The sequence below is a fragment of the Ursus americanus genome, chromosome 14, assembly GCF_024610735.1.
Source record: "Ursus americanus isolate L20-20 chromosome 14, mUrsAme1.1.p, whole genome shotgun sequence".
Classification (NCBI taxonomy): Eukaryota; Metazoa; Chordata; class Mammalia; order Carnivora; family Ursidae; genus Ursus; species Ursus americanus.
This window is the reverse complement of record NC_142140.1, coordinates 1,673,415-1,698,142: the sequence shown is the minus strand read 5'-3', so window position 1 is coordinate 1,698,142 and position 24,728 is coordinate 1,673,415. Positions and strand designations below refer to the sequence as shown.

The following is a 24,728-nucleotide window of genomic DNA, read 5'->3' as shown; positions in this document are numbered from 1 at the left end:
GAGATCTCCCCACATCCCTCAGGGCCTTCCCCTCATCAGACTCTCAAGGATATGTGCAAGGAAATCAAACATACGAGGTTCACCAAACATCTGCAAGACTTTCACAGGAAGGGCTCATTCCGGAAGTTTCCAGAAAGAACAATCCAGATGGTGATGCTAATAAACAACTGGAGGCAGGGCCAGATTACCTCCAGTCCCTCCAGGTGTACAAGTCAGTTCTCTGGTTCTCGTGGATTCCACAGAAGTCACAGAGGCAGCAACTGCTAACTGAATTCCCTACGAAAAGCCACACCATTTTTGCTTTTTGCACACCCACAAACAAGACAGCTCTTACAGCCAAATCTACCTCCAACAAGCACCAAAATCAGAAGAGGGGAAAGGCCTTTAAGGGGAGTGCAGGAAAGCCTGCATGAGGACATGAAGACACAATCTGGACCATCAGCCATCACTATTTTAGATTTTATTTTATTGAAAATAAAAACTACAGAAACAAAAATTGAATGTACAACGAGAGGATGGGGAATGGCTAGTAGGAGAAAACCAATGAGCAGGGCAATGGTGATGGCCAGTCCTGGCTAGGCACCATCGTTACCAGGGTAAGTCTCATTCCCGTCTGGCTACCACAGCAATCCCTGGCCTGGGGGGGAAGCTGGGGGGTGGGGAAGGCGCTGGGCCACATGTTGTGTGCTCTTCTGCCCACATTTTCTCTACTCACAGAAGCCCAGGGAAACCTGCAGGACAGAGTTCAGAAAAACGCTACGAATACCTTGAACTTGCTCTTTGGCCAAGTGGTAGACACATCTAGGACCGGAACTCACACCAAGAGGACAAGTTCTCGCAACACCCTCATATGCTCGGTCATCTAAAACGGACCGCGGTACCCTGAACACCAGGGACTCTGGTCCAAGGAACAAAGTGGAGACAAACCTTCTGTAGGCAGTGGGCTGCCGAGCAGGTGAAGAGGAACACTGGCAAAGCGTGCCCACCCAAGACGACGTGAGGAGCAGACAGTGCAGCCAAAGAAACAAAGAGCCTCGTTCCCAGCCCAACCTGAGCCCGGGAGACGGTGGGTGGAGCCGGGCGGTTCAGCCGCGGGGCCCCACACCCGCTCCCGGGGTCCCTCACTGGTAGGGTTGTGCGCCTGAGAGCGTGTGGAGCCAGCCCCGCCAGTACGTCAGCGAGCTACCGTGGAGGGCCCCGAGCCTCAGAAGTGCTGAAGGATCATCTTCCGTGTCAGGTCACGGCTGAACCTGTGCGTCCTGAAGAGCTCACTGTCGTAAAAAGCAGACAGGTTGTGGATGTTGATCTGACGAGCCTGAAAGGAGAACATGCCAAGTGAGCCATGACAATGAGCTTCGGCTGGTCTGCAGCAGAGCCTCTGGTTCTGGCGCAGTGGCTATGGCCCGCTCGCGGCGGGGGTCAGGGTGAGCGTGAATCGGCGCAGGGGCCGTGGAGTTGGGGTCTGGAGTCAGACACGGGGCTTCAAATCCTAGCTCTGCCAAGTGCCCATGAAAGTGGACAAGCTACTCAGTTGCTCTGTGTCTGTCTCCTCTGTGAGGCAGGACAGCGGGAACAGGACTCACCATGGTCCAGTGTAACTGCACAGAAGAGGGCTCAGCAATCATGAGCACTCAGTGAATGGCTCCCATCCGAGGCCCGCCCACTTAATGAGGGAGCAAGGACTTCTGCCCCCAGCAATGCCGGACAGCTCCCCAGGAAGCAGCCCTCCCGCCCATCTGTGCCCATACCTTGTCCACCAAGTCCTTCTCGGGCACTTCGATAGTGTCCTGCTGGGCCCCAAAGCGGTTGCGTTGGTATGTCACCTGTTCTGCCACTAACTGCTTCAGTATGAAGAGCAGCAGCTCGTTGTTATCGCGCCGGAATGAAAGGTAACGGGCAAAAGTCTGCAGAGAACAGCCAAAGTCAAATGATGCCCTTCCTCACCGGAACCCTCAAGACTACTACAGGATGACCAGTCCCCGCCACGCTCCCGTCACGACCCGCCCAAGCAGCCAGGCAGGCCAGCAGAGCCCGGATCCAGAGCCTCGGGACGCCCGCCGTGGCCGCCAGGCTCCCACCCACCTTCCTCATGCTGCGCATGACGCTGAACTTCTGCGTGTCGATGAAGCTCTCCAGCATCACGCGGATGGCCATGCTGACGTCATCCTCGATCACGTAGTCGCGCAGGTGGATGCGCGCGTGGGCCTCTGCCATGCGGATCATGGACTCGATGTGCCTCACCGTGATAGGGATGCTGCCTGTGGCCTGGAGAAGGACAGCGTCAGGTCTTCTCGGGCAGGAGACAGAGGCAAGGAAAATGGAGACGCACGCCGCCAGCGGCTCGTACGAATGCCGCATGCTCGCGGCCTGCTGCCATCCCGCCTGCACCCTCTCCACCAGCTCACTGTGTGCACCCCAGACTCCGAGACGTTTGTGGCCAGCTGAACTGGTTTCTGTCACAGCGTAAGTGCTGTACGTACACATGCAATGTAAGTGGGGAAAGAAAGCTGTGTGTGTAAAAACTAAGTCAAATGCTCTCCAAGGACCTCATGAGGTTGAAAGGTAAAAAAACCAACCAACCAAAAAAAAAAAACAAAGAAGCCGCTGTCTTGGTCAGGTGGGTGAGACCTACCAATCGACAAGAATTCTGCAATACAGAGGCACCTGGGTGGCTCAGTCGGTTGAGCGGCCGACTCTTGATTTCGGCTCAGGTCATGATCGCAGGGTTGTGAGATCAAGCCCCACGTCAGAGGTCAGCTTGGGGATTTGCTCTCTCCCTCTGCCCCTCCCCCTGCTCACTCAAGCTATCTCTGAAATAAAGAAATCTTCAAAAAAATTAAAATAAAAAGAGTTCTGCATTCCAGCTACATGCAAGCTGCCCTTAAATTTCACTCCACTATGAAAGAAGGGATACTCGTTCAGACCCCATGTTGGGTGAGATTCACAAGGTCAGCACAGAACTTAACCAGTGGCTGACACTCAAGAGACCTTGGCCCCATACCCAGATAGACAAGTGCACACACGTTTGCCTTCCATCTGAAACAAAATGGCTAAGAGATCTACATATCATTTTTTAAAGGCATTCCAGCTCTAGCAGTTCTGAGATTAACGGACCGCACAGCTAAAGAAGCGTCTGCTTGTGCTTCTCTCCCTCGCCCCACCCGCCCTCCCGGCTGTGCCCTGGGCCCTCACCATGGACTCTTTCCTCAGGTCACTGTACATCTTGGCCACCTTGTCCTGGTCCATCTGGTTGAGCTTCGGGTGGACCCTCTCCTTAGCATAGATGATGTACTTCTTCAGGACTTCCTGCGGCAGGGGCTCCACACCGTATGTGTTAGGCATGGCAGGTTCCTGGGGGCCGCTGCCACCCGGCCCCTCCTCCTTGTTGCTGGGGTGGTGTCTGATGTGGCTGCCAACCACAAAACGGGCCAGCATCTCGTCCTAAGACAAGACGGGAGAGGGCAAGTCGCAGGGTGAGTCTCGTGACCCGGCTTGGAGTAAGTCGGCTCGCTAGAAGTCAAAGCTGCAGGTGCCGGAGAATGACATTCTTGCCACGCTACCATCCAACTCCTACTACGTGCCCGGCAGCTACGGGTGCTGGGGGTCCCCGGTGCACGTGACACAGCTCTCACGAGCTCGCCTCTTGGTGAGAGGAGCGGGGACAGACACAGCATTCAAAATAACCAGAGAGGGACGTGCAGGGGACCGAGGGCCTGCGGAGACTCCTCCAGCTGACGCTGCCAAAACGCCTCAGCCATTCAGCCATCTACAAGAGCCTTCCAGGAAAAGAAAAGAGCATGCTGACAAGCCAAGGCCTGGCAGCTGCAAGGGAGAAGAACAGGCTGGTGTGGCCGAGGTAGATAAGTGAAGGGAGCAAGGAGGAGAGACAGGCCCAGAGGAGGCCTCTCGGGGCCAGTGGATTCTCTGCTAGTTACAGTGGAAGCTGCCAGCGATTAAGGAGAGGCATAATACACCTTACGTTTTCAGAAGATGGGCTGGCTTCCAACTGGAGAAGGGCTTAAATGGGTGTGGGAGTGGAAGCCAAGAGCGTGACCACAAGACAGAGCAAGAGAAGCCGGGACTCAGTTACAGCAGGGAAGTGGTGAGAAGCAGGTGGGCGCCCGTGGCTGGGCCGGCAGGGCCTGGTGGCAGAGAGTGGACTGCCATCTGGGCAGCGGGCATGGGCGAGTGAAGGAAAGAGAAACCAAGGCTGACTCTCGGACAAACACCACGGTCCAAGTGGCATCCCTGTCTTCGTGCCTGACACCACACAGGCCCTGAGCCTCACTCCAGGTCCCCAAAACTTACTGCACGAGCCCCAGGACACGGGGTTGTGTACCTGAACTGGGTCCACTGTGTCCCTCACCACACACAGGACGTCGAAGCGGGAAATGATAGGCTCCGTGAGGTCCACATTTTCTGAGAAGGTGAGTGAGGGGTCATAGCGGCCTCCTATAACACAAAGCACCTCCCATCAGGCCTCATCTCCCTCGATCTGCTCCTCTGAGCACAAAGTTCTTGCCAACTCCAAGGTGCTTCAGTGACGGAAGAGAAAGATGACTTCGGGAAAGGAAGGACGCTCAGTGCATGCATCTGCCAGGCATTCTGGACAAGACACAGAGAAGGGCTTTCCCGAAATAGCCTTTAGACTAGAAGTCTAACCAACTCCCAGCAGGAAAAACCTAGAATAAGGTGAACGAGGTGTCTGGGCTCCCTGCCCACATGGTGACTGGGATCAACAACCAACTTCATCCCAACTCAGACAATGCACTAGATTTTTCCCTCGTCTTCTGAGGAAAATGTCCAAACCTGGTTCTAAGAACATAGCCTAACAAACAACCCCAAGTCTTGTTTCCACACATCCCCAACATGGACCTGTGGAAAAGGTTTTCTGATGCTTAGTTCCTTCCTCAGACCCCAGAACTGGCTGAGGGACGCTGCAGGCTCCTATTCCCCAAGGCGAGGCCTCTCTGGGTCCTGCGTCCGTGGCAGACCCCAACCCCCACGGCTGTCGTGCCTGGCGTACCTATGGGGTTGGCTGCGGCAATGATGGTGCAGCGAGCCTGCAGGGAGGTGACGATGCCGGCCTTGGAGATGGAGATGCTCTGCTGCTCCATGGCCTCGTGGATGCTGGTTCTGTCCTGGTCATTCATCTGCAGGAGGTTCAAATGGGTGATGCTTGCCCCAACCGCTATCCCGTCAACACTCGTTCCCCAACTCAGGGCTAAGCCAACACATCCTAAACCCTACTGCCATGTGGCCCAAGGACCCACCTTGTCAAATTCATCGATAAGACACACTCCTCGGTCAGCCAAAACCAGGGCTCCTGCCTCTAAGGTCCACTCCCTGCTGACAGGGTGCCGCTGGACGTACGCCGTGAGGCCCACGGCTGAAGCCCCCTGGCCAGTGGTGAAGATGGCGCGGCTAGACACTTTCTCCACATATTTGAGGAACTGAGACTTGGCTGTGCCAGGATCTCCACACAAGAGTACGTTGATGTCACCTCGCACCTTGTGCTTTCCCCCTAGAGGAGGCAGGGACGGAGGTGGGGATGAAAGGGAGGGGAGGGGTGCAAAACATAGCCGGGTTACCTCTAATTTCTCAGCCTGCTTATGCTGGTGGCAAAGCATACCTTCTAGAAAGGGATGGCAGACCCTAGGACTAACAATCCACTTCTAAGAACTGAACCCAGAGAGATGCGGGCATGGGGCCACTAGCGTAAAGACACTCTTAGCGAAGCTAAGGAACCGGAAGCGATGCAGATGTTCTCCACCGAGAAGAACAACTATGTATGCTGTGCTGCAGGGACCTTGGTACAGTTGCTTATGAGAATGAATCCGCTCAGCACGCACCAATGTGAAAGCACGCCCCAAACGTGCTGACGATGGGAAGAAGTGAGCCGGATATTTTACATCGCCACTTACAGGCAGGTACAGGAAATACTGTGTTAACATACGCATGCCACGGAACTGTGTCATTGTGTACGCACAAGTGCAAGTCTACATGAATGGCCACACAAAGGTCCACTAGTGCACACACCATATTGATCAGGAGTGACCCCTGCCAGGAGGAGAGTGGATTAGAAACGGTGGTCGGCAGGGATTTCCATCTTTCTGTGACTTCTAACAATTTAAGAAGAGGATGTAATTATATCCCTACACACTAATGTATTATTTTTATAATTAAAACCACTCAAGGTGCCATAGCCACAGGCTATGCTCTCCCTATGATGACCAAGCCACACATGGTCTGGCCATCTGCTAACCTGTACTTTCTCCCCAGATACCCAGCCTTCAAATGCAAAGTTCTGCCTTGTCTGGTACCTGCAACACAGAGGAAAGGAGGGTGGCGCCCAACGCCACTCACCTGGGTTTTTGGGCTCCCCTCCGAACAGAGCTAGTGCCAGGCCTCTCTTGATGTCTTCGTGTCCATAAATGGAAGGAGCAATACTGGCGAAGATCTGCAAGGGAGGAAGAGCCAGTGAGAATGGGTGCCTCTGCTCTGAGTCTGGGCCAGCTCCCCACACACAGGACGTCCCCCACCCGCTCCAATCTCAGGGAACAGGGATGTCTCCAGCCCCAAAGTGCCCACACCACAGCTGCCACAATCCCAGCAGGCCCCAGCATCAAGGCCTGGCCTCTGACCTTGGGCTGGGTAATTAGCTGCCTTTTCCTAAGAATCACAGAACCTTAGAGCTTAACAGAATCTCAGTCTGACCCCCTTTTGGTCATATTTCAAAAAGGACTACCCAAAGGTCGCAGAAAGGAGACAAGACCCAGACCCATGAAACAGGGCATTGTTTGGGAAAAGGGTAGGCTTTGACGACACAGATGCAGGAAGACCCCTCCCATGGGCTCTGTGGCTGCCTGAGCCTCAGTCTCTTCAAATGCAAGACAGGTATCACAACCCAATTCCGAGGACTGGGTGGGTGCTAAGTGAGGGGTTTATACAAGTGCCTGGCTCCCGGCTATGCTGTGGTAGCCAGACATGATAAATACAGAACATTCAGGAGATGGGCCCACCAAGAAGTCATCATTTCAACTGGTAAGTCACGGAGCTATCTATTTGTGTGTAAAAGAGAAAGACAGAGAAGAGGAAAAGAGAGAATCTCAAAATCTGCCTGACTTTTAAAACTGACACCAGAGACAACAAAGCAATGTCTTGCCGGGAGGAAGCAGCTTCCATCTCTTCCTGCACACTTTTTCTGTTCTCAACCTTCCCGCCATCTGCATGGAGGGGCTCTGCAGAAGCCACACATGTGCCTCCTCTCCTTACAGGTCACACTGAGGCGGCTTGTAATACAGCAGGCCCCGGGGATAGGGAGCACTGAAGCAGGAAAGTCAGTGCTGAAAACCCGGAGGGCGCTCACCCACCCCCACCAGGCTAGAGCCAGCCATCCCGCCTGCCCACCAGCCAGACGGAAGAACTGCTCCCTCGGGGCTCCCTGGAAGCATGAAGGTGGGAGACGTCCAGTTCTTAGAGCTGGAGTCAGGGGTCAGCAGTTTGTCCTATGGATGGCCACTCTGCACTGCTGCCAGGGGGCAGCGTGACCAGCAGGTCCTTCTGGAAAGAGGATCTGCCAGTACCACTGGTACTGAGCCATCAGTGCCTCCTGCTGTTACTTCATATGGTAAGTAGGGGTGGAGGTCAGTTTCCACTGGGACACTTTTGCTGGTTCTTTCCTTGGCCATACATTTCCTGCAAAACCCAGCACAAGGAGACACAGTCCTGAATTAACTGGTACACAGTAGTCCGGGCCTGGTGCCCACAGAAGCCGACCTCTATAAACACTATTTTCCACTGAAAGAAAATTCTACTCCCCACGGGGCTATTTGGAGAAATGGCCGATCCCAGGTCTGGGGCAGGAAATGTGCAAAAAGAACCTGCAATGTCTTATATAGGAAAGAAGAAAGCTATCAGAGACCCGGGGTCACGCCACTAGGGCTCTGGACGATGAGCTTCACGCTTGGCAACTAGAGGGACCCGCTGGGCATCGCCCGGACGGCCACTGCAACGCCAAAGCCTTGGATATTTAAGAGCGCTCATCTGTAATGACACTCAGCGTCACCTCAGGAGGGGAACCAGTCATTATTTTGAGAACTGGTAAATGAAGGTAAAGGATCAAGCACAATTCTTCTCCTCCTACAGGCCCTCTTCCCAGGCACAGTCCAATAGTTAATGAAAAGAAGTTTCTCTACATACAAGCATTCCAGAAAAAAACGAAGAAAGATCTGGAGTTAGAAGACCGTCATTTTGCAACCCCTGATGAGTGAGTGGGTGTAGCCAAGGATCATCAGAGGCTGCTAACATCACAGAGAGACAAGGAAATGCGAGGTGCCATGGTGGGAACACAGACCTCTGGCCCATCTCGCCACGGACCCCACCCAAAAGAAATCAGCCTGGATACTGATTAAGCAGTGACAATTCACAGAAAACAGGCAGCCCAGAAGTATGTTTGACAAAGACCCAATCGGCAACACCCAGACTGTGGAAACCTCAACAGGACAGACGACCCAGATGCTTCCACAAAAAAGGAGAGGGAGAGGGGACCTAAAGACTGAGACTTAAGAGACAGATCGACCGGTCCCAACGTGTGGGCCTTACTTGGACATCGACTCCTAGAGACTTTTAAAAAAAGAAAAAAGTAGGATAATCAGGGAAATGTGGATACCAACGAAATACTTGCTACCACGGAACCGCAAACCTGTTTTTAAAGTGTGGCCGCGGTGCTGTGGTTCAGTTCAGTAGAGAGGGCCTGTGAGATCCACGGTTGCAGGTCAAACCGTGCGTGGGGAACGGGCTGCAGTCATTGAAGGGACTGGGCGTGAGTATAGAGGACACAGTGGTGGCCCGTCGCCAGCCGCAGGTGGAGCCGGGGGGAAGGACACGCAGGGCTCACTGTACCCACTCCACACGTATGTCTGCAAGTTTCTGTAACAAGGTTTTAATATTCAGACAAGGACTTGTGCTAGGGTGGCCACAGAACTCACCATAACCAAGTTACCTCCCCCCCCCCGCAACACACACCGTCCTCCTGCGCTGCCGTAACGGAGAGGCAGCAGAGAGCTATCACTGCAGCGCGGACTCAAACCAGACTACGTGAACAGGGATCCTGGCTCTGCTGTTAGCAGCTATGCCACATGGCAGCTTCCTTAATCTGTGCCTCAGTTTATTCATCAATAAAACGGGCACCCGTGACACCTCTACTGTAGGATTGTTACTGTTGTTACTACCTGGAAATTACATATACAGCATCGGTATGCAGGGCTCGGTATGCAGGACTCTTCCACTGTACCCTCGCCTGTGCTGGCAATGTCAGGAAAGACCATCTGCCATGGATGTCTCATCCTCCTGTACGTCTTGTGGGTGTACAAGGCTGCCCGTCCCAAACCTCTCTTTACCCAGACCGCTTCTCAGGGCTGTTCCCGTAGCAGGCACCCCTGCAAGGATGAGGTAATGTCTCCCTCCAGGAGATGTCCAAGAGCAGCAGGCCCTCTTCCTGCCTGTTAGGCACCAGCTGCCAAGGCTTAGCTCCCCTCCCGCAAAACATCAGAAGGGCCGCCCTACAGACTAGAGGGCAAGGAAGCAACCACGCTAAAGCCAACGCTGCCCTGTCACCGACCCAGCTGGTCTGAGAGAGTAACAGGCAAACGTACAGGCTAGGAAGAAAGGAAAAAATCAGGGGCGCCTGAGTGACTCAATCAGTTAAGCGTCTGCCTTCGGCTCCGGTCATGATCCCAGCGTCCTGGGATCAAGTCCCACATCAGGCGCCCTGCTCAGCAGGGAGTCTGCTTCTCCCTCTCCCTGTCCCCTCAACTCCTGCTCATGCGCACCCTCTCCCTGTCTCAAATAAAGAAAATCTTAAAAAAAAAAAGGTAAAATCAAACCCAAACCTGCTAAGGATTAATACGCTTCTCGTGAAGTATTCTTAACCCTCATAATGAGCCTGGTTCCCCCACATCAAAAAGGAGGAAACAAACCAAGGCTCTGGTCTGTCTGTTCCTAAATGTGAGAGGCAGGACCTGACCCCAGATTCCTGTGAATCTGAAGCTCACGCTCTTAATTCTCAGTATGCACTGCCCGATCCCCGCGGCTCAGAACAGCCCCCCACGAAGGGAGGCCACGTTCCCATCCGCACAGCTACTGTGAGCACAAGACAATGCACAGGAAATGTCTAACATGCCCCAAAGCTATTTTTATCCTCCTACGGTCCTTTACGCTTTTAACACCCGCGTCCCGGGCGGCACGCCCATCCAGTTTTTGTACAAACAGTTGAACTTTTGTCCCGACGTACAAGAACAGCTAGCTGCTGAGCACACAGCAGTGCGGCGTTCGCGTGCGCACTTCCACGTGATTCCTGTAACACTCCACCCGCGGGTACTACCTACCGTCTGCCCGTCTGTACTGAGGCGAGCAACTCATCTGATCACACCAAGGATTAGGCCAAAAGCCAAACCTAAGAAGTCTGGCCCCAGACTGATTCTCCCGTTAGTTCTTCAAAATCTAAGTGTTCGGCACAGCACCTACCAAAGGACTATTTCTAGTGGCCAGAGCCCACAAAATCAAATGCCGCCAGAAGGCAATCTGAGTTCATCAGGCTGCAGAGGACGAGGCAGGGGGCAGAGAGCAGGGAGCGTGCCCCCTGGGCAAGGGCAGCTGCCCCTCAGCTCTCCCATCAGTCATCGCTGGAGAGAAACAAAAGACCTAGCAGATGAATGCTTGGATGGTCACAAACCAGGGCTTCCAGATTTTTATGTGCTATCTCTTAATTCCTAGAGGATGATAATTCAAAAACAAAAGCAAAAAAAGAAAAGGAAACAGAACCACCTACCAACCAAACAAAACCCCTCAGCAGCCTACACCGTGGCCCACAGACCACCAAATTGCAAACCTCTGGTTTAAACAGTTCAAATAAGCCCCATCATGACAAGCCTGCCATCCTTCCAGTTTGTCCCCAAAACTGTTGAGTGTGGTTTCTTTGTCCAAGTTTTTGGTAAAAATAGCCCCCTGACAGTGGACTAACGGGGTTAGTAGAGCAACCCTCCCCACTATCACCCAGCCCTCCTTCCCTGACGAACTCAGAAAGGTGTCCTGCAGAGATGTCATCGTCTCTAGAAAGATCCCCTCTAGATCCTTCTGAAGGACCTCATTTGGAGGTCCCACCTCCAACCCTGAGGGGGTCACGGTGTAAACATGCAGGGCTAACTGAACTTGGGCAGTCAGTCACTACCAGGATGCCGGGACGTGTCTGCCTGGAAAAGTCAGCTACGTGGACAAGGAGGCAAGACAAAACAGCACCTATCACCGCACCACGTGTGGCAGAGCCTTCTATGTTAGGGCTGCCAGGAGCAGTTCTGGAAGTCTGGGGCACAAGACACATACAAGGACCGCTCTGTCCAAAGCCTTGTTGAAGTCAAGCACATCCTGCCTCCCACGCTCTATCTGCTGCCCTTCCTGTCTCCTCGACAGAGCAGAAGAGCAGCGGCTGAGAACTGATGCAGAGGGAAAGAGGGCACCAGCAAAGTGTTTTAGAAGCACACTGCTCCTTTGGCAGCTCGGGTACACGTGCACACAGCTGATGCACGCCAGGTCACAGGCAGCGAGCGCCGGGTCGCCAGCCCTGGAGAAACTGGCCCAAATATTCATGAAGAGTGTGAAAACATGTCCACTGTGTTAGTACTAATTTTCCTCCGGGAAGGGTAGGAAGCAAATAATCACAGGTTGTGGCTATCCTCCCATGTTACCGATTCCGTGAAAAGATCCTTTGTCTTTGTTTTCTTTCTTATTATCAGGGATGCTGATTAACTATGAGCCCCAGGAAGGAAAGGACTGTGTCTGACTTCCCACCGCAATCCTAGTATGCGGCCCTACAAGGTATTCAAGGACTGAGTACGTTGGCAAAATGAAGTTCTTGTCCTCCCGAGGCTGGGGAAACCCCTTCCTCTCCTGGTGGAACCCCAAATCTCGGTGGCCCAGGTGGAGGTGACAGAGATGAGTACGTCAGATGGGGCCCTGCCCTCAAGGGAATGATCCCATTTGCTCATAAGCCAAATGGAGCCTGCACTGATTCACCTGAACTGAGGGTCTGGCTCTCAAACCCCTAGCTCCCCAACCTTCGGCGAAAATGTCTACAATTAAAAAAACCCCAGAACTCTAAAAGCACCTTAGGGTAGCGTTCTTCCTAGAGAAATGAGCGTTGGTAGGAGTCTGACACCAGGGGATACCCTCAGGAGACGAGTTATTCCTACTGCTCCACCTGTTTCAGCTTGACCCCTGGGCTCGACTCGATCCACGGACTCCTCACCACAGCCCCAACCCAATGCCAGCATTCAGGCTCCTCCCCCAGAGTGCAGGCCACCCCAGTCAAGGCAAGCTGACTGAGCCAACACTGGGAAGGGAAAGAATGAAGAAGCGGAGCCCAGACCCCAGGACCAGGAATCAGGACCGTGGTTCTGGGGCCTCCTCTGGCAGCATGACAATCCCGCCGGGACTTCCACCTGCCTTCTCCCCAATCTGCTGGTCCTTGGAGAGACTGGTGATCATCTTCACGTCTTCGTCTGTCAGTTCCCCCACGGCGACCTTGTTGTCCTTCTTGGCTACGTGGTTGGCTAAGATCACAGTGGCAAAGACAGGGAAGCCGTTGGCCGTGTTGAGGGAGCCATCGTAGTTGTTGTGGTAGATACCAGTCAGCTCCTGGGAGAGGGGAGACAACCCAGAGGGGCCGGTCTGGGGTTAGACTCAGGGCCGGGATCCTCCTCCCCACTGCCTCCATCGTCCAATTTCTCTTCCTCAACTCCTCACTGCCAGACAGTGAGATGAGCAACCCAGAAGACCAAAGCAAAACTACTACCCCCTACATTCCAACCAGCCAGTCCTTTGCAAGGAGGAAAGGCTCTTCCATCCAGTGACTGAAAAACTGACCTCCGCCTACCCCTCCCTGTGCCAGCAGCCCTGTGCCAGCAGCCCTCTCCGCACCCAGATGCTCACACTGATGTGCTTAGCAACTCGGCTCCCCGGGCCTGCTCCTGGGCCACTTACTATCTCATCTCCTGGCTTGCAGCTGTCCACCAGATCGGCGAGGAGGATAGCATCCTTGGAGCGAGGCAGCCGGCCGGCCGCCACTTTGCCGGGACTCTCCTGAATTCGGATGCGCTGGTAGTTCTGATAGACGGTCTGTGTGGGACACAGAAGGTCACAGGGGCCTGTCTCTGCATGGCCGACTTCGCAGTCCTCCAAGCACTGACTTACTATGTCACCTGACCCTGGTCATGGCCCCATGAGAAAGAACAGACAGGATTCCTATCTTCCATCAACAGACCAGAAAATGGACAGCCAAAGACAGGTGAGAACGAGACTGCTGTGACCGACACAAGGACTGTCCCTACTCCTGCCACTACCCCGTGGCTGCCTCCTTACTGCCAGTCCAGCAGTGGCTTGTAGCTGAGCCCTGGTGCAAATGGAAGCCACAGCCACACTGCCTAGGTTCAAATCCTAGCTCCATGGCTTAAGCTGCGTGATCCTGGGCAAGCGATATCCCCTCTCTATGTCGTCTCTGCAGAATGCGGAAGCTAATGATCTAAGTTCAACCTCACAGTGAGGGTTAAATCACATCATACGGGGCACCTGCGTGGCTCAGTCAGTTAAGAATCTGCCTTCAGCTCAGGTCATGATCTCAGGGTCCTGGGAGTGAGCCCAACGTAGGGCTCCCAGCTCAGCAGCGAGTCTGACCTCCCCCTCGCCACCCCTGCCCCCACTCATGCATGCTCTCTCTCTCAAGTAAATAAAATCTTAAAAAAAAAAATCAAATAAAAAGTCATACATCAAAAGCACTCAAATCAATGCCCAACAAAAGAGTGAGCTCCACGAACTGTGGGTACTGTGGCCAAATGTTGCATGCCAATGTTCTGCTGTGCAATTTAATGTCCATTATTTCATTTACAGTCTATAAAAGAGGCCCCATAGTACAGCTATTAAAAGCAGACGCTCTGGATGCAAACGCCTGAGATCTAATCCTTTGGGCCTCTTCCTAGCTGGGTGACTTTGGGGTCAATAACACCACCTGCCTCAAAAGGTGTGACAAAGACTGAATTATACATCACCCCCCACACACTAGGTACCTTGCAAGTACTCCAGAAACTTCAGCTGTAATTATTACTCATGGAGAAGCAGAGCCTGAAACCCTGCTCCTGCGTTAAGAGCCTTCTCAAGAAGCTTCTGGGAAAGTGGACTCTGGAGGAAGATGACCTAAGCAGGCAGGGGAAGACTCTGGGCAAAGCCACAGGCTCGCCCTCCCAAGGCAAGGTGCACCTGAGCTTTTGCGAACGTCTGTTTTCGTATGTGGGCTGCCAGAAGCAGAAACTCTCAGGCACTTTCTGGTAAGGAGGTCCCAGGTGGGCACTTCTCAGAGGCACAGAGTGCTGAGGGCCTAGCCCAGCATTCATGGCAGCAAGGTGGTAAAGGGGGTCTGGGCATCCCCCGCAGGCATTGTGATGACCTCTACTCTACAGATGAAGTCATTCAAACACAAAGGCCAACGGCCCAGAAGCTTTCAGCAGGGCCTCCTGAATCCGGCACAGCAACGTCTAAGCTAGTTACAATCTAGAGGCTCCCGATGAGAGGCCCACAGAGAGGCAGCTCCCAGAACCGCCAAGGGCAAGCCCCACGGAATGAGGGATGGGAAAGCAGGTACCTTACTAAGGAGACAGCTGAACAAGAAGTGAGCCCAGTTTCGCCATATCGTCCCTCTTCTTTCTTTTTTTTTTTTTTTAAAGAAAAACCATCAACGCTGACATTTTAAACAAAATGGCCTGGTTTTAAAATATTGGCTTGAATTCTTGAAAAACACCTCACAGGCCAAACTAAAGAGGCTGACCAGAAAGATCTGGTTTGCCTCACGGTGTGGCCAGTCCACAAGTCCACCTTGTTTCCCCGAGGCTGCCACGCTAACTGCCTTAGCGGTGGGGCAGGCCCCTGTGTAGACAGGAAGGACAGCCACCAGCAGGTGTGGCCTCTCACCTCTTCCATGTTGACTTCAAAGGGGCCAGCCGACTGGCACTCGGGGCAGGAGCCCGGCTTCACCTCCTGGTTCTGGGACTGACAGAAGGGCCCCAGCACGAAGTTACACTTGTTGCAGCTGTACTTGACCATGCTGAGCTGGGGCAGCACGCCCGTGCAGCTGGTCACCACCCCGCTGGTGCGGATCAGCTGGTTCAGGTGCAGCTGCCTGCAGAGACGAGAGGGCCTGTCAGAAGCCTGGAGCCGATGACCGGTCCACGCCCTCCAGAGATCAGCGCTCTAAGTGAGGTAGATCCAGAAAACCTGGATCCCATCAGATGCACACCATCACACCCAGGACAAGCCAGAGCGCTGGGGTGAGGGGGCTCCTTGCCCGCGGCCCGCCCACCCAGACCTCGGTGGCCCTGCTGGAGCTCCCTTGAACAAAGCTGAGCCACAGGGCGCTGAGAACCCGGGCCTCAGGCTCGCCCTGCCCTCGGCTCACCTCAGCGAGCGCAGCTCCTCCACCAGGGGCAGGTGGGAGATGCGCACGTGGATGTGGCTGGCAATGCGGTCGTACTTCGGGTACATGGCCAGCACGACCTCCAGCGCGGCCTCGTCGAAGATCTGCAGCAGCTCTGCTGGCGCCTCTGGCAGGAAGTAGGCCAGGACGTGCTCCCGGGCCGCCAGGTCCTCGTAGTTCACCACCAGGCTCTCGCGGTTCTCTGGCGGCGGGAAGAGAGACCAAGCGCAGAGCTCAGCCGGGGACACAGCAGGCGATCGCCCTCTCCCCGTCCAAGGAGGAAGGCCTGCTCCTCCAAATCCTTGACTTGGAGCTGGAAACCCCAGCCCTGACTGCTAAGCCTGCCCTACTTTAGCTGTGTGACTCAGGTAAGGGGCACGTGCTGAGGCCCCACTTCTCAGTCTGCAAAACGCGGGCATCACGTAGCGCACGAAATCATGCCACGTGAAACGATACACGCGAGGTGCCTCTTACAGGAGGGCTGCAAACTCAAAACGCCTAGAAGGGCCCAGAAGAAAACCGGTGAATAAACTGCATCAAATATGAGACAAAAGGGAATGGAGTGGACGGCCCCAGACCAAGATGCATATGCCTCCTTTTAAAGGTAATTCCCATCACACAGAAATGTGCTACTTCCTGACTGAAGTAGTAATCCAGACTTTCACATTAAACCCGCCACATTTTGAGCACGTCAAACAACGCTTCTGTGGTCCAGATGTTGTCCCTGGACAGCCGGCAGAGCAGTCTCGTGCAGACACGCAATGCTTTTTGTATCTGCCTGACGACGGCCATCTCGGGCTTCAGGTGCTAGCTCCTGTCTAGTGACGGGCAAGTGGCTCAGCATTCCCTGCACTTCACATCTCTATTACATGTGCTGCTGAAGGCCCAAGGGAGTGACCCCTGTGGGAGAATGCAAGGCGGACTGTGGTGAGCGAGAGGCAGCGGGGACACGTGGAAGCCGCACCTTTACACATGTCACTGATGCGCTCCTTGAAGACGTTGTGGCCGTGGCCATCCACGTGGGTGCGCAGGAAGTTCTTAAAGCGGTGGTGGATCTCCAGGCGTGGGCCTGCCATGCTCACCCACTCACGCACGGAGTGGCCCTTGAGGTCCTCCAGGTTCTCGATGCTCTCGATCATGTCTTCGTCCTCCTCGCCGTCCTCCGTGGCCCGCTCTACCTGGCGGCGTTTCCGGGAGGGGCGCTCCTCGTCCTCCTCATCACTGTCTGGGGGCCAAACAGATACCCTCACGTGAAATTTTCCCACCACCTTCCACCTGCCTTCCCCAGAATTCCCTTCCAGCCCCCCGAGGCTCTGGAAGCTAGGACCAGCCTTGCACCCTTGGAGGTGCAGACGTCTGAGCCTACCGTACAGGAGTCCGCGGCGCATGCGGCCCAGGCCCCGGCCGGCCTCTCGGTCACGCTGCCGCATGGCCCGTTCTGCTGCCTCTCTCTGACTGGCTGTCAGCTCCTCGACGTCCTCATCGTCCAGGGCCAGGCCCTCGGCCTCGTAGACATCCAGTTCCGGGATGGCACGATAGTCCCTGAGGGAGCCCCAAAATGGACCCTGTTAGTACCAAAAACAAAACAAAAGCCAGCCCAGGAACTGGGCCTACTCCAGAAGACTCAGGAGCCCCAGCCTGGGCAGGCTGGAAGAGTCTCCAGGCTAGAAATACAAAAGGCTCTACGAGGATCTCCGACAGAGACAAAGCATGGTCTGTGCATACAATGGAGTATCATTCGGTCTGCAAAAGGAAGAAAGTCGGACGGCTACAATGTGGGTGAATCTTGAGGATGATGGGCTCAGTGAACTAAACCAATCACAAAGGACAAATACTGTAGGGTTCAGTTTGGGGAGGTGAAGAAGTTCTGGAGATGGTTGCACAATGACAAGAGTATCCTTAATGCCCTTGAACTGGACACTTAAAGACAGTTAAGATGATAAATTCTGTGTTACGTGTGTTTTCCCACAATAAAAAACAGGGGGAGGGGACCTCCAGACAGCTTTGAGCATCCAATAAGAAACAGGAATTTGAAGAACCACAAAACCTTCAGGCAGAAAGGCCCTTCAGACAGCCAACCCCAGCTCCCTAACAGGGCAGAAATTCTCCCTGCACCTTCCCCTTCCAGACAATGCCGCCTCAAATCCCTTGAAGTACTGGGAAGGTCTTCTATCGACATCAGCCAAACCAGCCTCTCTGAAACACCGGCCCACTGGCTCAACCCTCCTGGCTACTCCAACACCTCCAAGGACTTGTTTTCCACGATGTCACCTGTCAGGTATTTGAAGGGGAATGCTGTCTGGACAAAGAACCCACTGAAAGCAAGGAGGGCTTTCCTCCCTGCAATTCTGGGAGGTAGACATCATTACTCCACCTGAAAGATGAGGAAGCAGGATTATGGGGATGATAGGGCTTTTGCTAAGAGCCACTCAGCAGAGCTGGGTGTCAAAACATAGTCCAACCACAACCTGCAGGCCCGTTCCAATACCACACAGCCTCCCCAAAACGATCGTCTGGAATTCTCCCTTTTTTCAGAGTAAATGGTGATGGGGGGGGGGGGCTGCTACTTTCTTTTTTTCCCCTTTTTTTTTGAATAAATTCAGAATAAGTAATCCCATACTGCTGATGCCAGAAACAGATCCCAGAGGAGCGAGGTAAATGTGTGGGCTGATCCATTTCTGAATTCTTAAATGTTCTCAGTTAAAAGGTATTTGTCTGACTCTTTGAGAAAATTTTAAGTCCCATGAGATGTCCTCTATCCTCAGTGAAATTCTAATTGGTCCATAAAAAAATTAATAAATTGGGTTTTATCAAAATTAAAAACTTCTGTGCCTCAAAAGACACCATTAAAAAAAAAAAAGACTGAGAAGAAAGCATTTGCAGATCACATATCTGATAAAAGACCTGTACCCAGAATAAATTTTAAAACCTCTTACAACTCGATAATAAAAAAATCAAGCAATCCAATCATAAAATGGGAAAAGGATCTGAAGAGACAGACATTTCCCCAAAGAGACACAAATGGCCAATAAGCACATAAAAACATGTTCCACATCATTAACCACCAGAGAAATACAAACCAAAACCCCAATGAGACATCACCTCACACCCACTGGGATGGCTATCACCAAAAACCAGAAAATAACAGGTGTCGGCAAGAACTGGAGGAACCAGAATCCTCACACACAGCTCATGGGAATGTAAAATGGTGGCGCTCTTTTGGAAAATGGTCTAGCAGTTCCTCAGAAGATGAACCACAGAGTTGACACATGAGCCAGCAATCCCATCCCTAGATATATGCGGAAAAGAACCGTAAAAACTTCCGAGCTGATTTGTCCAAAGGCTCCTGATTCCTTCCATAGTGTGGCACATATGGCACATCCACTCTCATCATCTGGGGTGATGGTACTTAAAGCAAAGATCTGAAAGGTTCAGAGAGCCCTTGCAAGTCCCTCTGGCGGCTCACAGAGGGCGCTCCCCATGGACTGTGGGATGGCCTGCACAGTTCTCTCAAACGCACCACGTTTGAAACCCTTGAGTAGGAGTAAAAGAAGGCTCCAAAGGGGAGTCTTCATGAGGCTCCTGGGCTTTCAAACAATTCTACTACTAGCATATCTACCAAATCCTGGTTGTAAGTACGGGGTAGAGCAGCAGGAGAAATCTAACCCTGCTCTCTTGCAGAGCCTACTCCATTACCTTACCATTCAGCTTGTAACCTTTAATACACGTTTATATTTTTATTAATAAGCGTGAAAATATCTAACGCAGGGCCTGGTACAGATCAAGTGTAACAAATGTTTGCTGAATTGCATCGAAATCTTGATTCATCAGGCACCACCCCCAACCCCCCCTTCTTCGAAGTTGCAGAAAAACACTCAGCTGCCTGCTTCCTGTTCTTCCAAGTCATCCCTGGCATCCCTGATGTGGTCCACCACAGGAGAGACTCCTTGCATCCCCTGAGGTGCACATCTTACAGAGCTGAGGCTTACGCAGGCCTTAGGGCCCAGTCTATGATACAGCAAGTTATACGGGCCTATGTTGTGGTTCCCTGAACCTGTCTCTCCCGCCCCATATCCTGCATCAGGGTGCACTCATAGGCAAGGATACTGATTCCTCTGCTTCCCCTGGACCAAAGCAAGGTCACTGGACACACAATGGGCTCTCTGCAAAGCTATCTGCCGAGTGCCTGGCTTTGAATGATAATACCTCTCCATGCCATCTCCAATAAGCTCCTCTCCATCTTCTTCCTCTTCATCCAGGGGTCCCTCTGTACCTAGAAGGCCCTCAGACTCATCCTCAAAGGGGGGAAGATCACGGCCAGGGCTGGAGGTTAGGGCATCTGTGCGACGGGAGCTTCGCCCAGGGCTGGAGGTGAGAGGATCACTTCGCAGTCGCCGGGCTGGGCTGGATGCCACAGTGAAAGACTCAGATGATTCCTGCAAGACAGGACCAAGAAGGTGAGGGTTGACTTAGCATCCTATAAGGCAGCCCTCTCCACCTGTGACCCTGCCCCCTGACATTCCAAACCCCTCCAGCCTCAAGACTTTGCATCTGATGTTCCCTCTGCCTGGAATGCTCTCCTGTCAGCTCTCTGACCAATGGCTTCTCAACACACAGGAACCAGCTCAAATATCACTTCCTCAAATACTGCCGGCACTGACATTTCCCTGTGTTTTCTCCATGACAAGTCACTAAGGATACCTTATTTATGTACCTGTTTCTATACTCCTCCAGCATTCCTCTCCTGTAAGCATGCCTTCCCACCCACAATATGCAAGACACTGCGACAGGAGACAGAATACGAGAGTGACCAAAACATCACAGATGTGAAATTTACAGACTGGTGGAGGGGACAGACAATAAGTAAGGCAAAAGGACAAAAACCACTACAATAATATATACACGAAAATGCGGGGCCGTATCTGTCTTGCGTACATCCAGCGCCAGGCATAGAGGGCGCCCCACAAACATGTGCGTAGTGAGTAAATGATAGCGGCCGGGTGGGCCACCAAGCTCAGGTTAGGGAATTCGAGCTCCCAACTTGGTGCGGGAGAGGAGGCATCCCCAGGGGGATTCGAGCGCCCGCTGGCTTTGCAGACTCCGCAACAGAGGAGTAAAGGGGAGAAATCAGCTCCAAACCAGAGCCCAGGGGCCCGACCCCACCTGGAGGCCCCATCCGGACGTGAAGGACCGGGGTGAGGGCCTGAGGACTAGAAGTGTGCAGCCCTTCTCCCCAGGTCCCGGCGCACGCCCGCACGCCCCGCGCCCCGGCCCACGCAGACACGCCGGCTTCCCTGGACCACCCGCCGACCCCCCACGCCCGCGCCTCCGTCCCGCACCGCAGAGGCGCAGGCCGCCGGGGAACACCCGCGCTCACCGCCATCGCAGCGCCGCGCTCCCCGCCGCCACTCCAGCAACAACCAGTTTTCGCGCGAAAACCGGCTCACGTGACCCTCCTGAGCCCGGGAAGCGACTGAAGGAACACTGCGTCATGACGTTGGCCTCATCTGCGTGACCGGGGGGGGCGGGCCAGAGGAAGAGGCCCCGCCCACACCTCCGAGGCGCGCAGTCTGCGCGGCCGGGCGCGCAACCCGGCTCCGCCAGCCTTTGACCTCGAGAAAAGGTCCAGTGGGAGCTGGAGCTGCGGGTGGGGGCAATGGGGACCCGCCACACCTGCCGCCTGCGTGACCTCCTCGCCCTGTGGCCGTTTTACAGATGAGGCAACTGAGGCCTGTCCTCTGAGGTCTTGGGAGCAGAAGGTCTCTTTGAACTACTCCAAAAGCTCTCAGGATGAAAACTTAGAGCCCCCAAACAGCTCCAGGACTGTAGAAGGCCGCAATTTGATGTTCTAGTAGGAGTTACGTTCACCGAGGAAAGCAAAATGCAGAGGCGTTCCAGATAGAAAGAACGTCATTTGTAAAGATGCGGAGAGCATGGCACCGCGGGGATGTCTAAGCAATTCTGTAGTTTGGTTCAACAGCTTGTATTCCCAGGAAGGGGGAATCCCTCAGGCTGCTCCTGGGTGGTGGTGGATTGAACCAGGCTGTTGCTGCTGTTCTTTCTCCAGTAACACAAGCACCTCAGGCTAGGGCAGGTCCTTGGTGACCAGGGCAGGCTGAATGTCCGTCAGCCATCGGTACTTCTGTGCCGCAAGCAAGCATCTCTGGATGGAACCCCGTGTAGGTGCGGGAGATCATAGGGACTGGAAATACCCAAGAGACATTTAGGAGCTGGATTAGTGTCACACACCACACTGGGGTGTTTTGAGGATTAGGGTACAGGGAGGTTATAAGGGTGAAGGTGGACAACTCTTTGGGGGAAGTTGGGCTGTGGCAGTGGGATGTGGGGCTGGGAAGGGCTTTTTTTTGAGATGATACTTGGGCATGGGAAGAGGGTAGGAGAAATGGAAATGTGGAAGGGGGTGGGGGAAGCCTCTGCTGTGGCCTCTGATGATCCCCACCTTCTGATATTCACACCTTTGGGTAATCTCCCACACTAACCAAAGTCAGTCTGTGTGACCCATAGCATACAACAGAAATGACTGGATGTCATTTAGGAGATTAAGTTATAAAAAGATTGTGGCTTTGCTCTCCATCTCTGTCCCCTTCTCTCTGTCAGATTACTTTGAGGGAAGCCAGCTACCATGTCCTGAGGACACACAGGTAGCCCTGTGAACAGGCCCATGGAATGGAGGACTGGGGACCCCAGTGGAGAACTGGGGATCCCAGACAACAGCACGTTGGACTCACTCTGGATGCACATCACCTTGGGGCTTTAGTTTTCTTACCTCAGTAGGCATCCAACACTGAATGTCCTCAAGGACAAGTGTCCTCCCACCTTCGGCCTGTGGCTTTCATCCTCAGAGTCTCCGTATGGCTGCACCTTGTCTAGGCGCCGCGTCAGATAAGGAGCCAGCGCCTCTGGGATTGAGCTTAGCCTTCTCCCTTGTCAGCCGTCATGAGGGGCTCCCGGTAGGTCATAGGTGTGAATGAGGGAGACGTGCTGCTGTGACGGGTACAGGATGCGGAGCTACCGTGGATTGCTTATGATCCGCCGGGCCCACCTGAACTTACAGGTTCGCCAGCCTGATAAACCCCAGCTCATTACGGGCAGCTTTTGCCTCATGGTCACGTGGTGTCCCCTAATCTTCTCCACAAAGGTCCAGTAGCCTAGTGGAATTGCTTTTTGAATTTGTGTATAATTTTCTGCTGTAGGTGGCCTGGCCTTGCTCTAGAACCCTAGGGATATACATTATGGATTTCCCATGAGGGCTTGCCATAAACTTTACACAGCATCTTTACCCACCACACATGGCTCTGATATTATAGGGTCTGTGGTTCCTGTGGCCTAGGGGACAGCCCCTTCCTGCTGTGAGCCTCACTCAAAGCCAGAAGTTTATATGTTGCCCGGAGATATATGGGTCAGAGCAGAATTCTCAGGTGTAGAATATACTGCCTCCAGAATCCAAAGAACAGGTTCCGACATTGTGCCTCCTTCCCTGCAATGGGGTGCAAGATGCAATCATTTGTCCTTTGGAAGGGATGTCCTGGTATGCCCCAGACCGCTGGACTCCACTGAGTTGGCAAGCTCACACATCTCACAGGGGTTTTCCTCCATCTTCTGGAGCACCTGTGTCTCATCGAGGTCTTCATTTACTTGTTATTGATAGAGTAAACCCATGTCATTGATAGAGTAAACCCATGCAACGTTCTGCCAGATGTCCGGATGGCCAGGGCCCTTTGGACCATATTATGACACAGGTGAGAGAGGGACCACTGGCCTGGGGCAAGACCATAAATGTGAGCGGCTGTCTTTCCCTGTGAATGTCAACAGTTCCTGATATGGTCAGATCTCGGGCTAGCTGCTGGGTACCTGAGGCCGTGCCGATCCATGCCGGTAAGGATGCCAGCACGGAAGCTGCAACTGGGGCTACTCCTTGGTTGAGTCTGCAGCAATCCGCTACCACTCTCTGTATTGTTTTAATGTCGGACTGGTGAATTCATTAGGGATATGATGGGGTCCACCCCCAACTCCATATGCTTTAGGTCTTCATGAGTAGTGCTCATCTCTGCATTTCTCCTGCGAGGTGATATTGTTTTTTTTTTTTTACCTACTATCTTGGCTGAGGTGGGTGGGTGGGGACGAGTTTCAGGGGCTTTCACTTGACCTTCACCACTCGGAAAACTCTCCTCATACAGACCAAGGAACCAATGTGGCATTCTCTCATCCCCTCCCAGAGGTCTAATCAGCCTTGCTGGCTGCCCTTTCGGCCTCAATGGTTATATGACAATTGCACCAACTTTTCTTCTGACAGCTGAGCACTGTGGTGTTGTTTCTGTTATTTGCAGATTTCCGTTGCTTTCATGGAGCCCAGCTCTGTAGCAGCCATGGCCCGGAGAGCATGACCACCCCTGAGCCTGGTGTAGGGCAAGGAACAGAACTTGAGAGTCAGATTTTTGCTTGTCAAACTACCATTTCTTGAACTTTGCTGACACCACACTCTGTGTGTAGGTGATACAGCAGTGAATAAGACCCTGATTCTGCCCTGAAGGGGAGGGGATACAATAGATATCCTCAGTTACTCCACAAAGGAAATCATGCAGAAACCTACACGAGGTCTAGACTCGGAGTATAGAATGCAGAATTGTCCATTGCAATGGTAATAGCAAATTCCCCGCCCTGGAAAGTCTGTAGTGTCTCAACACACACACACACACACACACACACACACACACACACTTAAGATGGACGGTAGTCTTTTGGCCTGGTCACAGATATTCCATTTCTTCTTCCTGGAACATGGTAGGAGGGATGTTTCCTGCCGCCTGGAGGTTAGGAGTGGCCTAGGACTTGTTTTTGCCAATTAAATGTGATTAGTGGTGATGCCTCTAGTTTCCTGGCAACTCTAGAAGTTGACCTTGACTCCCCACAGCCCATTCAGGAAGGCAGGCATCAGCGTGGAGCACAGCCCCTCCCGGCTGATACAGAAACTATGCACGCCGAGCTGACCACGGTCCAGGCTGGGAAAGTCCCAGACAAACCGAATCCCAAATGCTGAGGTGGTGACTTCCTTCTCCTGTTTAGAAGAACGGGGCCTATCTCGTTCCAGCCTGACTGTGAAGAAGCTGTGTTATCACGGGGTGTGTGTCTTGGGGTGACTGTGATAAGTGGGTGTCTACAATTTGCACCAGGCACCAAGTCAGCCTCAGGA

General features: G+C 53.3%; 1 protein-coding gene across 1 annotated transcript; it reads right to left on the bottom strand.

The window, feature by feature from the left end:
- Positions 1-449: 449 nt before the first annotated feature.
- Positions 450-21,019, bottom strand: MCM2 (minichromosome maintenance complex component 2). Its single transcript, XM_045812433.2, has 16 exons — positions 20,895-21,019; positions 19,724-19,953; positions 16,884-17,059; positions 16,482-16,742; positions 15,500-15,719; positions 15,016-15,223; positions 13,039-13,173; positions 12,502-12,693; positions 6,367-6,460; positions 5,274-5,524; positions 5,027-5,153; positions 4,340-4,452; positions 3,193-3,441; positions 2,083-2,265; positions 1,749-1,904; positions 450-1,315 (listed from the first exon to the last, which is right to left on the bottom strand). The coding sequence occupies exons 1-16, from the start codon at positions 20,898-20,900 to the stop codon at positions 1,205-1,207; spliced, it is 2,712 nt and encodes a 903-aa protein (XP_045668389.1). The 5' UTR covers positions 20,901-21,019; the 3' UTR covers positions 450-1,204.
- Positions 21,020-24,728: the final 3,709 nt, after the last annotated feature.

What these genes read in the sequence shown, in the direction of transcription:
- MCM2 (XM_045812433.2), bottom strand. An exon ending in GAGGAGCTGCGCTCGCTGAG is followed by an intron (nt 15,224 to 15,499) that starts GTGAGCCGAGGG and finishes TCGTCTCTGCAG; the next exon opens with GCAGCTGCACCTGAACCAGC. An exon ending in TCATGCGCAGCATGAGGAAG is followed by an intron (nt 1,905 to 2,082) that starts GTGGGTGGGAGC and finishes TGTTCTCTGCAG; the next exon opens with ACTTTTGCCCGTTACCTTTC.